General features: G+C 41.6%; 1 protein-coding gene across 2 annotated transcripts in view; it reads left to right on the forward strand.

Annotated features, from left to right (window-relative positions):
- The window catches only part of GABRA3 (gamma-aminobutyric acid type A receptor subunit alpha3), a 204655-nt gene that overhangs the window by 23023 nt on the left and 165220 nt on the right, over positions 1-16412 (forward strand). For both annotated transcript variants that reach the window (XM_007507295.3, XM_001376922.4), the window contains exon 2: positions 8374-8550. In XM_007507295.3, coding sequence (XP_007507357.1) covers positions 8420-8550 — 131 coding nt within the window. In that variant the 5' untranslated portion in view covers positions 8374-8419. The remainder of the gene's footprint in view (positions 1-8373; positions 8551-16412) is intronic.

Here is a 16412-nt window from a genome sequence, read left to right on the forward strand (position 1 = left end):
AACTCACCTCACATAGCCAATCTGGTGTCAAGTCTTGTTGTTTCTGTCTATACAACACCACCTTCTCTCCAAGTATACAGCCACCACCCTAGTTCAGGCCCTTATTACCTCAATCCTGGATTATTATAATGGCCTTCTGATTCATCTCCCTGCCCCAATTTCCTCTCCATTCCAATTCATTTTCTACTCAGTTGCCAAAGTGGTTTCCCTAAAATATAGGTCTTACCAGGTTCCCCCCATGCCCATTGCAATCAACTCTAAAACTTCCTCTTCCAGAATGAAATAGCAAATGCTCCGTTTGGCATGGAAAGCCTTGTACAACCTGGCTCCTTCCTACCTTCTTGGTCATTTTAGACGCTACTATTTTTCAGATACTCTACTATTGAGTGATAATGGCCTCACTGTTGGACCTCCTTTCATCTAGCTCTGGGCCTTTTTTCGGACTATCACCCAGGCTTGTAGTGTTCTCCCTACTTATTTTCACCCTTCAGCTTCGATGGTCTCCTTCAAAATGTAGCTCAAATCTCATCTTCTACAAAAGGCTTCCAAGTCCCCACCCTTCTCTCCCCTACTACCAATGCCTTTCTTCTGAGATTACATTCCATTTATACTGTGTCTGTCTGTCTGCCTATTTATGTTTCCATGTATCTATATATCTATGTATCTATGTATCTATATATCTTTCTAAATATCTATCTGTGTATCCATGTATCTATCTATCTATCTATGTATCTATGTATCCATGTATCTGTCTGTTTATCTCTTTCTATCTAATCTATGTATCCATGTATCCATCTGTCTGTCTGTCTGTCTATGCTTTAAATATATCAATTTGACAGTGATGTGAAGGATGGATTGTAAAGGGAAATAAATGGAGTCAAGTACACTCATTAGGAAGGGATAGTTCAGGTGAGAGATGCTGAGGGACCAAACTAGCCCTGTTGAAGCTCTGTGAGTGCAGAGATTTTGATATGCATAGTTGTATTGGTTTTCCTTTCAGTGAGGGGTAGGGAAGTAGAGGAAGGGAAGAGACACTGAACAAAAGCCCTTGTCACTTACTGAAGATTTTGTTTCCTGGGTCTCTGCTTTTTTCTACTTTCCATAGTCTTGAGTCATCTCCAGAATGATTCCTCTCCTGGGCCAAAGCATTGCTGCCCAAGTCAATAGAGCCTGTGGGCCATTGTGGAATCTTTTGCACCATGATTGAAGAGTCTGACTGAAGGGCAGGGATTAATCTTTGAATTGTACTTCTCTTAGTCAATCAATCACTGTGCTGAAGAGGAACACATGGTCTCTTTTCAGAGGAAAGGTTTGAGTTAGCAAATCAGCAAAGTCTATATAACAAGACAAAAATAATGGAGGAAGGGGCAGTGTCTATGGAGACCACCACCAACCTTGCTTGGGTCCTGGTGGGCAGCACAGGAAATGCTGACAAGCTGCCACTTACTCTTCAAATAACCCACTTTCCTGAGTTTAGGGACTGCTATGTAAAAAGCCCAGTATTGAGTTTAAGGGGAAGGCAAAGAAGAATTAGCCTAATACAGGGCTTAATCCCTTAACCAGAAGAGACAGTGGAGAGGACCTAATCTGACTTGTGTCTGTCTAACTAGGAATCTTTCTTGTAACTTCTGAGCTCCTTCAGCCCGATGATGTGGAGACTAAGGCCCAGGGATGGGGAATGAGAAATTATGAGATGCTTCTGAAACAAGTTTGGCATCACCTAACCTACATGGCCAGAGGACCACAAAGGGAAGGAAAAGGGCTTTTCGTCCTTTGGTGCATATACTAGAAGGACTGGCAAGCCCTACCTTGGACATATCAGGATGCAGGGCTAAGAAAAGGTTGGCCCTTTAGAGAACAGGCTCCTTTAAGCAGCAGAAAGTCTGAGCAGCTCACTATCCAGCCTCACGTATCCAATGGGGATTTTCGTCTTAGTTCCTTGATCTTTGAAATTAAGCTCCATTGTGGAGATGTTGGGAGGGGAATTAGGGTTAAAACAGGCAGCAGGAAGTGGAGAGGATTACTGGCTTTGGCTGAAGCCAGAACACTGTGGGTGCAAGGGCTCTGTGGCTTGGGCCTCCTTAGACAGCTGTATCAGACGGCCTAAATCCTTTAGTCCTGGTTTCTGCATGGTTTTACCAATATCCTTCAGCCTTGCAGTCATCTCTATTGTCCCCAGTATAAGCTTACCTGCCCAAAAGCCTGCCCAGAGCCAGGGCTAGATCCTGCCTATCTTTGCATTGATGGGCATCAGAAAGAACGGGAAGTCAGCCTGATACAAAGCCTCTCTTCTCTACTTCTCATGGGTCTGTCACAGTGCCTGAACTTCCACCATCAAAGTCACTACTGGAGTCCTGTGCATTGAAATGGCATTAAGGCATTAGACCTGGGAGGAGGAAACATTAGCTAGGCAACACATTAGTAGAGCTTGGCTGAGCAAATTAACTCATTATCACCTGACAGGCAGCCCTTAGAGTGGAAGGAGCCCTGGACTTAAAAGTCAGATGAGTTCCATCAAAGCAGGCTTTTGACACTTATTGTATGATCTGAGGCAAGTTATTTAAACTCTCTGAGCCTCAGTTTACTTATCTGTAAAATGGAAGTCGAAACTCTTATACTACCAACTTCACAGGGTTATTGCCAGGAAAGCACTTTGTAACCATTCATACTCTATGGAAATGTGACCTGCTATTTGGGGGAGCCCTGGTTTTTCCCTCTCTAAAATGAGCATAATCCCTGCCTGATTTCACAGGACTGTTGGGAGGAGCAAACTAGCTAATAATATATGTGGAGGAGACTTGTAAGTTATAATATAATAAATACAAATGGGAGATTTTCAGGAACTCTAAGGGGCCTGAGCCAAGATGAGACATTTGTCTGGTAAGGTAAGGTAAATTTGTCTGAAGAAAGATGACTTGGTACAATAGAGTATTGGACCTAGAGACAAAGGTTCACAGTCCAGCTCTGATGTAGTTCTGTGGTTGTAGGTTAGGTGGTTACCTAACCTCTTTATCAGGGGTCCCCAAACTTTTTACACAGGGGACCAGTTCACTGTCCCTCAGACCGTTGGAGGGCCAGAGTATTAAAAAAAACTATGAATAAATGCCCAAGCAGCAGTATACATGGTGTGGAATCCCCTCCCCCAGATCGCCACTCACCATGCTGACATCTTCTATTGTGCAGCCACATAATCCTTTGTGCAGCGCCTTGTTCTCATTCAGTTACTCTCAGAACAAGGCACCATGCAAAGGATTATGTCACCTGAAGTAGTACTGTACATGAGTGATGCCTCCACATACAGTACTCCTCTCACTGACCACCAGTGAAAGAGGTGCCCCTTCTGGAAATGCTGTGGGGGCTGGATAAATGGCCTCAGGGGGCCGCTTGTGGCCTGTAGTTTGGGGACTTGTGCTCTTTATGCTTTGGTTTTCTCATCTGTAATTGAGAGAATTGAACTTCATGACCTCGAAAGTCCCTTTTGGCTCTAATTCTGTGATGCTCCCAGAACCTGGGCTGCTGCTTAGCTGTCATGGAGTGGCCTAAGAAGCTGGAAACAACACATGTAAGGCTACCCAAGCACAGAACTCCAGTTCCCATAGGTAAAATTTTGTTGTTCACTTGTCTCTGACTCTTTGTACCCTTATTTGGTTTTTTTTGGTAGAGATACTAGAGTGGTTTGCCATTTTCTTCTGCAGCTCATTTTACAGATGAGGAACCTGAGGTAAATGGGGTTAAGGGACTGGTCCAGGGTCACACAGCTAGGAAATGTCTGAGGCCAGATTTGAATTTGGGAAGATGAGTCTTCACTCCAGACCCAGCATTGTGTACTATAGTGCTGCCTAGCTGCCCAACCCCCAGCTAAAAGGCTGGGCCCAGACCCCAGGTGGAAGTAGCTCATCATAGTCTAGAGAGGAAAGCTTCATTGAATGGAATCAAGGTATGAACTTTGATGACAGAATCATAGATTTAGAGTTTCAATAGATTTTGGAGGCCAAGGAACTTGGTGTTGTCAATAGAGTCTGAGTCTGAGTTGGGGACCCCAAGGAGTAAATCCTATCTCTGGCTCTTGGCTACATGATGGTTGGGAAATCTTAAGTCTCTTAACCTCACTGATAACTCATCTGCCAGGTTGAGTTAAACTCAAATGCTAAATTCCTTTCCATTATCAGCTACTTTTTACTTCTCTGAGGGATAGCAAGCTCTTTGAGGACAGGGACTTTTTTGTCATTTACTTTTGTATCACTGCCCCAAAAGTATGTGCTGTTCATTGGATTGAATTAAACACTGTCATTTAATAGAGGAGGGATTTGCGCCTGAAAGAGGGTGGAAGGCTTGGGGGATGACTACTGCCAGGAGAAAAGAGACAGGATGAACTTGGGAGAAAATTGTGCAGGAGGCAAAAGGCCCGTCCATTTCTCTCTCTGCAACCTGGCTTCTACTTCCTAGGATTATTTCTTGTCCTCTGAAGATCCAGTTTCTTTCAAATCCAGAGATTCCTCTTCCCCTGACCATCCCTTACTCTGTTCCTACCCTAAAATTGCCAATTGTTTTTCTCTTTCCCATGACTTATTAGCTGTATGACCTTGGAGAAATCAATTCTTCTATCTGGTTCTTGGCTTCACCTTCTGTAAAATGAAGGCATTGGATTTGATATTAAGGGTTCTTAACATGGAGTCCACAAACATTTTAAAAATTAATAACACTATCTGTGATGCTTCAAAGGGCTAGAAACCCCTATTCCCTTAAGATAGATCTTGGCTAGGTGTTAAGGGTCCTAGTGAGCTGCTTGCCCATTAACTCAAATGATTACCTTAGCTGGTAGAATTCTAGTCAACTGAGGCTAAAGAATTTTTCCCAAAGGATTTTTGGGCACACTTTAAATTCTCCCTCCATCCTGACAGCCTTCAGAAAGCATGGGGGGCAAGGATAGAATCTTCCTCCCATCTATTTCCCTTTGCATCTCCCACTAGCTCATACTCTTCAAACCTAATCTTCACAGAAGAAAGGTAATAACACCTCCCTCCATCACTATGAGAAGAGGACCTCAGCTGCAAAGCAGGACCAAGGAGCTCACACAGGAAGAATAAAACTGAGTACTCAGAATCCCTTAGATTAAATATGACAGTAAGGGAAAATGATAAATGTTGGAGGGGATGTGGCAAAATTGGGACCCTAATGCATTGCTGGTGGAGTTGTGAATTGATCCAACCATTCTGGAAGGCAAGATGGAATTATGCACAAAGGGCTTTAAAAGAATGCATGCCCTTTGAACTACTACTAGGTTTGTACCCCAAAGAGAGAATAAACAGGAGCTATACAAAAATATTCATAGCTGTGCTTTTTGTGGTGGCAAAACATTGGAAACTGAAGGGATGTTCTTCAATTACGGAATGGCTGAACAAATTGTGGTTTATGATGGTGATAGAATACTATTGTGCTAACAGGAATGATGAACTGCTTGATTTCTATAAGAACTGGAAAGACCTCCATGAACTGATGCAGAGCTAAATGAGCAGAACCAGGGGACCATTGTATACAGAGACTGAAACATTGTGGGAGGATCAAATGTAATCAACTTTGCTACTAGGATCCAGGACAATCCCTAGGGACTTAGGAAAAAGAATGCTATTCACATTGAGAGTAAGAACTGTGGGAGTAGAAATGCAGAAGCAAAATATATGATTTATCACTCGTTTATATGGGTAAAGGATTTGTGGTTTGGGTTTAAAAGATTACTCTATTACAAAAATGAATAACATGGAAATCGATTCTGAGTGATAATACATGTATAACCCAGTGGAATTGCTTGTCAACTCCGAGAAGGGGGAGGGAGAGAAAATGAATCATGTAGCCAAAGAAAAATATTGAAAAATAAATTTAGTTCAGCAAAAAAGAATCCCTTGGATTAGAATTTTTTAGTCTTCCCAAAGACTCTATTTGAATGGAAGCTTTTTGAGGGCAGAGGTTGTTTTGCTCTCTATGACTTATAGCCTCAGCTGCTGTCACATAGTAGGCATTTAACAAATATCCTTTCTCTATCTCTCTGTCTGCATCTGTCTCTCACTATCTCTTGCTTACACTTAGTCTGTCTTCCCATCCATTCATCTATCTAAAAAGCTTTTACCCAGCTTACTTCTGTTCCTTCACTTCCCCACCCCCTGGAGCCCTTCGCCTTCCCCTAATCTATCTCCCTCAGATCCTCTGCCCCCTCCCCTGTACAAACTGAGATCTGAGGGAGCCTGCCCCAAGGGGCATGGGCTACTGAAGACAAATTGCCTGCTTCCACTTTGCTGAGGGCAGGCCTTGGGGCTTTTCCTCTGGGCTAATTTCATTGTCTCTTAGAGCTGTTTTTGGCAGCTCCTGGCAGATCATGCACACCTCAGCAATACTCAGCCATCCCTGCTAGGAGAACCTGAGCTTCCTCCTCACCTCTGTCTGCAGCCCCATTCTGGTCAGGAAGCACAGCACACCTCCTATTGTGCGACTCTCTGGAGTCTGCCCAGTGTTGGCCAGCTAACACCTCCTCCGAGAGCTTGGGGCCACTCCAACTAAAACACTCTGAGGATTCTGATTCTTCTTCCCTCCATCACAGCCCCATGTACTAGAGACCTCCAAATGGGGGTACAGCCAAAACTAAGACAGGGGAGCTCACCAATGAGATCTGAGGGGTAAAGGCAGTCAGCAGCAGAGTATCACTAGCAGCAACCCCCAAGACCCAAGCCAAGGGGTGTAGCCAAAGGAAGGGTGGACACAGGATCTGAGCTTAGCTGGGTCAAAGAAGATACAGTCCTGGCCTTCAGGAGCTTCCATGCTGGCAAAGGTGGAGGAGGGATGGTGATAGTGGGGATAGGATGATAATCATGGGCATGTATAAGGCATTTTAAAGCTTACAAAGCAGTTTATTTACATGCAAATAATGCAGCTAGATAGCAGTGATAGAGCACTGGGCTTGAAATCAAATCTAGCCTCAGATACTTTGGATCTGGGCAAGTCTCAGTGTCCTCACTTGTAAAATGGGGAAGATAACAGTATTCCCCTCATAAGGTTGTTGTGAGGATCACATTGGGTAATATATGTAAAATACCTTTCAAACCTTAAAGTGTTATATATATATAATTGTATAAAAATATAAACATAAATGCTAATTTAAAAACCTACATGAACAACTATTTAAAGAAAAATACAAATTCTGTTTTAAAAAAGACAGTATTCTGGTATTATTTGATCTTCTTTTTGGTGTCTGCCTGTCTATCTACATTCATATGAATAAGTACCTTTATATGTGTATATACATAATATGCATGTGTATATGTGAATATATATGTAAGTGGATGTGTCACTGTAGAAGTAAAATCTGTACTTAGAGATTACCTCTAGTTGGACCATTGTTGGCATGTTAGGTTACCATATTGGTATGGTAACAGAAAGTAAAATATGCCGAATGAATAAGAGGGAGACAAATAAAGTGTCTTAAGAGTTTCAATGCAGTGGAGAATGCTGGATTTGGAATCTGAGGACCTGGGTTTGAACCCTGGCTTCTTCACTTGGTACCTTGATCATATTGGGCAAGTTTCTTAACTATGGAGGGAGTGAGACCCTGTCAGCTCTAAATTGATGCTCTCAGGAAAAGATCTGCTCTGTCCCAGAGCAATAAGAGATGACTTCCTGGAGATGGGGTTCTTGGAGCTGGATCTCAAAGGGCCCATAGGATTTTAGCAGGCAGATTTGGGAAAGGGACATTCCCAGGATAGGGAATGGTGTGAGTAAGCTGTTCTAGGATTTTACCTGACAAGAGCCACATAAAAGCAAGGAATTAGATTTAAAGGGAAAAGGTCATCCTTGGAGTGACTCAGGTCTGATTTAAGCTGGCATTTTGTGATCTGGAAATATCCAGCTGTTTACCCTAGCACAGGAAGAACACTGAGGTTGCTGACTTTTCACTTGAATGTTTGGATGTTCTGTGGACTCAGCCTATAAATTTCATAAAATGTCAGACCATCTGCTTCCTTATTCTGCAGGTAAAGAAATGAAAAACCAACCAAGTAAGATTGCTTGCTCAAGGCAGTGGATATGGGGCTAGTGCCTCAGTCTCCACCTTCTCAGGCCAAGAGCCACTCTATTGGATCCATTGGATCACTCTAGCTTGCTTACATGAGTAAAGGAAAGATCTGGAACATGCCAGTGAGAGTCTGTTGGAAATACAGTTGGTGATACTGGGATTCCAAGATCTGATTACCTTTCGTAGGAACCATTTGGGGAAAAGAAGAGACTAGGGATGACTTGGGAACTGGGCTGCCACAGGAATGGGAAGATGCAAATGGAACAGAATATTGACCTCCTTTTTTTCTTTCTTCTTTCTACCTCTTTCCCCAGCTCTCGAGTTTTTCTCAGACAGGTCTCTGTGCTTCTCCCTGAGAAGATGAAGTTCCCAGGAATCCCTTCCCTATGTGTTACTAGCCTCGGGCTTCTCCTCATGATATCCATTCTACCAACTGGAACTGGGCAAGAACGGAAAGAACCCGGAGAGTTTGTCAAGCAGGACATTGGCGGGTAAGGGCTATAGCCAGTAGCCTGTTATGGCATCCTGCCAACCACTAGCCATTGGGGGAGGGGAATATTTTGGCACTTGAAACTTCCTCAGTTGGCTACTCAAAAACAATTTACCCCTGGCTCCTTCAGACTTTATTCTAGTTTTGCTCTCTAATGGAACATGAAATGCACAGAAAGAACCAACATAATCCTATAGACCGAGGTAGTTTTCTATAGGATATCCAGAAAGGTTGGGTAAAAGGACTGAGAAACTGTAGAACTGATTATTTTCCCCTTCAAAATGACAAATCTTTGAATTTTGTGGCAATTGTCCATGGGAGCTAAAAGTTAGTCATTAAAAACAAAAACCAAGCAAACAAAAAATTCCAACCCCTGGGAATATTCCTGCCATGTCTTTGTTTCTTTCCTTCCCCATTTGGAATATTCCCAGGTTGATCTAAATAATAGCTCCCTGACCTTGTCTCGACCTCTTTGTGTGTGACATCACTTCTTTAGAGGGTCCATTTATTATCCCAAACTTCCCTGGAAGTACACCATGTTCTTTTTTTTTAAACCCTTACCTTCCATCTTGGAATCAATACTGTGTATTGGCTCAAAGGCAGAAGAGTGGTAAGGGCTAGGCAATGGGGGTCAAGTGACTTGCCCAGGATCACACAGCTGGGAAGTGTCTGAGGCCAGATTTGAACCTAGGACCTCCCATCTCTAGGCCTGGCTCTCAATCCACTGAGCTACCCAGCTGCCCCCTAGTACACCATGTTCTTAAAAAGTTATCTATTCCACTTCAGCCCCATTTCACTCATTCATTCAATATTTATTGAATACCCCCATGAGAAAGGCCCTTGAGAGTTGGAGATGAATGAAAGATAAATGAAAACAAAAGTTGTTAAGGGAGGGGTGAGTTGGAGGGAGAACAAAAAGTGCTTAATTGAAAAAAAATTAAACTCAAACACAGTTCTTGCCCTCAGAGAGCTTACAGACTAATGTGAAGATGACAAGCACACTTCCTATAAGTATAATGTGTGCCATGAGAGAGGTATAAGCCAAGTGCTGGAGCTGGGGTGGGGTGCTAAGGCTGGGAGGAGGGGTTGCATGCAGTTGGAGGTGAACTGGGAGAAGCATGAAGGTTTAGTGAAAGATGTAGCACCAGAGGTATCCCCCATGCCTGGAATGCTCTCCCTTTTCACCTCTACCTCATGACACCCCTGGCTTAGTCTGTGAGTCACCTCCTCTTTCAGGCCTTTTTTGATTCCCTAATTGTTAGTACTTCCCTCCTCCACCCTGGAAATGTTTGTTTTTCCTTGATTTATACAATATATTTCCTTATCTGTGTACATGTTGTCTCACCCCAGTAGAATATAAGTTTCTGGAGATCAGGTAGACTATTTTTTTGGTCTGTATATCTCTAGATTGACATTCAGTGCCTGATATTTAGTAATAGGCACCTAATAAATGCTAGTTGATTGAATGTGCCTTGTAGGATAGACTGGATTCCAGTGTTTGGCTATTGTTATGTATTGTTGGGATATTTCATGTGAAAGTGAGTCTTCCTCTTCAATGGTGCTGAGGGACAGATTCTTAACACTGTTTGAGTTTTTCATTTAATGTTCCAGCTGAACTTGCAAAATGTTCTTGATGTTCCAGAGCTCCAAACATGGACATGTATTGATTGAATCTTGACTAGATTCTTGGCTTTCCCAGTGCTAGTTGGAAAGCAACTCCCTCCCTTTCATTTGCCTCTTATCAAATTTGGAAAAATCCATTCAGTTCAATGAGCACATCCTCAGAACTAGAAAGGACCCCAGAGGCCATCTAATTTAATCTATATCCTACCCAATATGCCCTCTGCAACACTGCTTAAAGTCTTTGTTTGAAGATTTTTAATGGGTGAGGAACTTCTTGGAGGCACCCTGTCACACTTTGGGAAAGTTCTCATTGTTAGGAAGTAAAATTCAACCAATATTTATTAAGAACATACTATCTGCAAATCCCTGGACTAAGTGCTGGGGATACAAAGATTGCTAGATCATTATCCCTATATTTAAGGAGCTCAAAATATAATGGGAGGTGTGTGACCCTGGGAAAGTCACCTATTTCCATTTGCCTAGCCCTAACCACTCTAATGCCTTGGAACCAAAAGCTGGCATTGATTCTAAGGCAGAAGGTAAGAGTAGAAAAACATCTAAAGAGCGGGAAAGTATAACTATACAAACAAAGATACAAAGGTGAGTGAAGTAAGTACCAAGGAGAATTTGGGCAATGCAGGAGTGAAAGTACCCTTTATGTTTCAAGGTAGATGGGAATACAGTGAAGGAGGATAGGCAAGGGAAGGTTTTATGGAGTAGGGGGTACCTGAGTTAAGCCTTAAGGAGGAAAGAGATTTGAATATGCTGAGATGGCAAAGGGATGGTATGGAAAGCCCATTCTGCAGTGGTAAAAGAGAAGCACAGATATAGAGACAAAAGAGGGCAGGACAAGAATGAAGGATGGCTAAGAGTCCAGTAGGAGTCTTTGGAAGGGTCATAGATTTAGAGCTGGAAGAGACTTTTGAGGCCATCTAGTTTAATTTCCTCATTTTGACTGGTGAGGGAACTCTCTACAGAGAGTTTGTGACTTGTCCAGTGTAACAGAATTTATAAATGGCAGGAGGTGAGTGTCTTTTATTTATTAGCCAATGAGAATTGACTAATGTTTTTAAGCAGAGGAGTGATATGAAGAGAGCATTATTGTAGGAAGATTATGGAGGGATAAATTGGAAGGGAGAGAGGCCGCAGGAAAGAGGAATGATTAGGAGGCTATTACAAAGGTTCAACCCAAAGGATAAGGGTCTAATTTAGGCTGGGTCAGTAGGAGTGGAAAAGAAGAGACTGGTTTGAGAGGTATTGTAAGAGTAGAATCAACAGGACTTGACAAATGATGGAAAAGGGAAAAACTCAAAGATGAGTCCAAAGTTTTGCAACTGAGTGACTGAAGGGTTGGTTGTGCTAGCAACAGCAATAGAGCCTTTGAGAGACAGGGAGGCGAAATGGTGGATTAGATTTGGAAACACTGAAACTGCTAGTAAGATAGTCATGTGGAGCTGTCCATCAGGTGGCTGGAAACTGGGGACTGGAGCTTTGAGAAGACATCTGGAAATAGAGAAGCAGACTTGGGATTCATTGGCGTAGAAGTAAAATAACCCCAGGGAGTGAATGAGAACATCAAAGGAAAGAAAAGAGAGGAGGGCCTATGGAAGAAGCGTTCAGCTATAGTAATTTATAATTACCCAGCAACATTGAGGAAATTCGACATTATACATCAGTAAAATTTCCAGATTAACTGGTGCATTTTCTAAGAGCAGAGACTATTTTAGCTGTTCTGAGTGACAACGTTTCTAAATTTTACAAGCAGGAGACATCGAACACAATTAAATCCTTTTCCCCCCTCTCTTTTCTTCTTTCCTTTTGGTACATCCTCTCTCAGTAGAATGTAAACTTTTTGAGATCAGGGACTCTTGTTTTTGTCTTTGTATTTCTAGCACCTAGGCCAGCGCCTGGCACATTAAAAAAAACCTAGACTTGTGATTTCATTGGTGTAGGGAGCTCCTGCTGGGAAACTCCCTCTATCAATGTACATCAGCAACTGTTTCACAACATAGTCTCAGAGACTTGCCTGAAGTACTGAGAAGTGAATTAATTTGCCCAGAGTCATAAAGCCATATATGCTAGAGTCAGAAGCTGAACCCAGGTCTGCTTGATACATTGGCTGGCTCTCTCAGCATTACGCCATGCTACTTTGTACCTAGAAGGTGTTTACTCAATGCCTGATGAATGGATCAGAAGCAATGTAGATATCTCTTGGAGTAATGCAGGTCTATGCCTACTTTTTAGTGTTTTTCTCTCATCCCTGGCTGCCAGACAGGCACCTGTCACTTCAATGCCATTATTGTACCTGTTTCTTACCCCTCCACCATGCTCCCTTGTGCTGCTAATGTGTTTAGGACAAAACATAAAACTGCAAACCTCTAAGAAAACCCAGCATTCTTAGAACTGGACTGAAGATTTAAAATGAGTCAATGAGTACAACCATCAGAAGTAAAGTACATGATCTTAGGGGAGGGACTGTGTGACCAAGGCCCCTTTAGGTATATTTCCAGGTTCCGACTGTGTGCTCTAAATGGAGATTGAGTTTGCTGCAAGGTTGACCTTGGAACTCTTGTAATTGCATAGTAAAAAGGGGCTGGAGGAAGCCTTGAGTCTGTAGGGGACAAGCTGATGGGTTTGCTCTTTAATAGAATTCCTGAGATTTATTTATTTTTCCTGGCTGTTCTTTGAAATTTCTTCACATGGTAGAAAAACCATTTTCTCTGTTGTTCTCCCCCAACACCTCCACACACACACACATACACACATCTGGCAGTATGTTTGGGAAATTGCAGCTGCTGGCTATTTCAGCTGCCTTTAATCAATCAATCAGTCAGCCTATACTTATGGAGTCCCTGCTCTGTACAAAGTCTATGAAAGGCGTTCTGATGAGTAAAACATAATGCCTGCCCTCAGGCAGTTTATAATCTCAGTATCTCAGAGAGCTAACCATCTGATACCTAGCTTAGCTATAGCCTAGTGAATGTAAATACTGGTTGATTTGAATCAGAGCCGATTTGGGGCTGGCTACATTTGTTCAGAAGGAGAAGAAACCTTCTGGTTTATCTGGTTCAAGATTCCACCCATTTTAAGAATATAATCTATTCCTTTCCTAGTAGATAGTCATCTAACCATTGTGTGAATGCTTCCCTTGATAGACACCTCATTATTACTTTGCAAAACAGTCTGTTCCATTATTGACTAGCAAGGCTCTTTCTCATACTGTGCTGACATCTGCCTCCCTGTGATAGCCCTCATTCTGCTGCTATACAGAATAGGTATGACACTTGCTCCTTCCATGTGATGCCCTCTAGGTATTTGAAGACAGCTATCATGACCTCCTCCCTTTCCCCTACCCCAAGGCTCTTCTTCCATTGCAGAAGTTCTTAACATGTGTGTGTGTGTGTGTGTGTGCATGTGCGTGTGTGTGTGTGTGTTGGAGCCCATGGGCAGTCTGGTGAAACCTATGGCCTCCTCAGAATCATGTTTTTAACACAAAGTAGAATCCATAGGATTACAAAGGATATCAATTATGCTGAAATACAGTTCTCAAAACGCTAAAAGAAAATGCATAGACCCAAGGTAAAAAGCCCCTATTCTGTAGGTTAAGCACGTCTAACTCTTTCAACCAAATCCTGATGTAACAAATTTTCAGGGTCCCTTATCCTCTTTTGGACATTTACTAGCTTTTTCAATGTCCTTCTTAAAATGTGGCATCTGGAACTAAATAGATATGGCCTGCCTAACTGAGCCCTTTGAGAACTGGATAGAAGGACTATGTATGACCTCCTCTCTTCTGGACACTAGGCTTTAATTGGTTTGGAATCTTTTTGGTAATGATCCTGATCCATTGCAGACTCTCCTTGAGCTCAGTCTACTTGTTCTTTTTTTCCTCCACCTGAATGGCTGTTGAGCCATTTCTTTACCTTTCTTGTACTTATGAACTAGATTTTTAGAATATAAATGCATGACTAAACACTGTAAACACTTACCTCCATTAGTTGTGACCCTTTTTGAAAATGGGATGTACACATTCATGGACTCATCATTTCAGAGTTGGAAGGGGTTTTTCAGAGGTTCAACCCATCTCAGCGCAAGGTCTTCTCTCAAGTATCCCTGAGCCTGTCTTGCATACTTCCAGTGAAGGAAAATTCAATACCTCTTGAGGTAGCCCTTCTTCCATCTTTGATAACTCTTTTTATTGGGAAGTTTACTCCTCCATCTAGCCAAAAATATGTCTCTCTACAACTTCCACCTTCTTAGTTCTGCCCTTTGGAATTGAGCAGAATAAGTAGAATCCTTTTGTTTAGTCATTTTTCAGTTATGTCCAACTTTTCATGACCCCTTTTAGAGTTTTCGTGGCAAAGACACTGGAGTGGTTGCCATTTCCTTCTCTGACTCATTTTATAGATGAAGAAACTGAGGCAAACAGGGTTAAGGCACTTATCCAACATCATATATCTAATAAGACTGGATTTGAGTAAAAGTAAAGTTTTCCTCTTGACCCATAGAGTGATCCCTTTATATACTCCTCGCCTAAAAGGTCTATAATGACTTGGGTTAGGAAAATGTACCTAGAGTCAAAAGTTAACTTAAATTACCCTGTCTTTTCCATAGCCTCCTGACTCACAATAGCCCTGGTTGTTTGAGGATAGATGGAGGTTAAACTTAAACTACTCTAAGTCTACTGGCCTCCTGGTCTACAACATTTTTCTAAAATATGGCTCCTAAAACTGAACATATTACTCAAGTGTTATTTGAGCAGGGATATATATATATATATATATATATATATATATATATATATATATATATATATATATAGAGAGAGAGAGAGAGAGAGAGAGAGAGAGAGAGAGAGAGAGAGGCAGCATTACTTCCCTCATGAATGACACTTCCATTTTATGTAACATAGTTTAAGATTGCATTAGCCTTTTAAAAAATTGTTACATTATACTGTTAACTCAGCCTGGAGTTTATTGAAATTCCCTGATCCTTTTTCCCATTATTTGTTATTTAGTCATGCCTCTTCCATACTATACTTGGGTGATTGACTTTTTGATCCCAAGTGTGACTACATTTATTTCAATTAAATTGAATCCTATCTTATTTAGTCCATTTTTCTAACTTCTTGAGGTATTTTTAGATTTAACATTTTTACCTGTTCTGTTCAGTTTCAAATCATCGGCATATTTGATAAGTTTGTAATTTCTTCATTGCCATTCTTCATTTGTCAAAGGCTTCATTGAAGCCTTTGGCAAAAATGTCAATAATAGAGCCAGGTACTAATCCCTGGAGCATCCCACCAGAACCCTCCCCTGTAGATGACATTAATTTATTACGACCATCCAACCAAATCCACCTGGTTGTACTGTCTTTTAGCCCATATTTTTTTCATCTTATCACATCGTTACATTTAGAAATGGAAGGAACCTTTAAGTCAACTTTTTTTACAGATGAGGAAAATGAAGTCCAGAATTGGTCAGTAACTTAAGGTCTCACAGCAGTAAGTGGCAGAACCTGGATTTTGATCTGCACTCTTCTGATTCAAATCTAGATCTCTTTCCTCTGTACTATCTTGAGCATAAGGACAGTATGAGAGAGTTAGCATGTTTGCATTTTAGGAAATCAATTTGCAACAGTCATGGCACTTTTCTGAACTCTTAATTTAGTGACCCTGCTACTAGAAAGAGGGAATTAGTCTGATGTGACTGGCATTCATTCTACAGAGTCACGTTGGCTTTTAGTGAACATAACTTTATTTTCTAATGCTCACATTAGAATCACATCCTGCAATTTTGTTAGGAATTGAAGTTGAGTGCTTTGGCTTGTAGTTTGTAGTCTCCACTCTGCTCTTTGTTTTGAAAACTGGGACATTTGCCAGTTTTTGGTCCTGGAGCTCTTCTGTTCTCCATGATTTTTTCAAAAATCATCAGCAATGTCTACAATCATATCCATCACCTTGACATATAGTTTTACCAGTCTTGGTGACTTGAATGCAATAAAGGCAATTCATTGTTCTTATCATTTCTTCGCTTGTTTTCAGTATCATCTATTAACCACCTTTTTCCCATTCCAAAAGATCATTTTCACTGACAAAATAGAAGCAAAATATGAATTGAGTAGTTCTTCCTTCTCACCATCATACATCATCATTGTCCATCTGCCCTGAACCATTGACTTCTTTGATCCATCACTTCTTTTTTTCTCATTCTTAATACAGAAAGGCCTTTCTATTGTTCT

This window comes from Monodelphis domestica, chromosome X (genome assembly GCF_027887165.1).
Source record: "Monodelphis domestica isolate mMonDom1 chromosome X, mMonDom1.pri, whole genome shotgun sequence".
Classification (NCBI taxonomy): Eukaryota; Metazoa; Chordata; class Mammalia; order Didelphimorphia; family Didelphidae; genus Monodelphis; species Monodelphis domestica.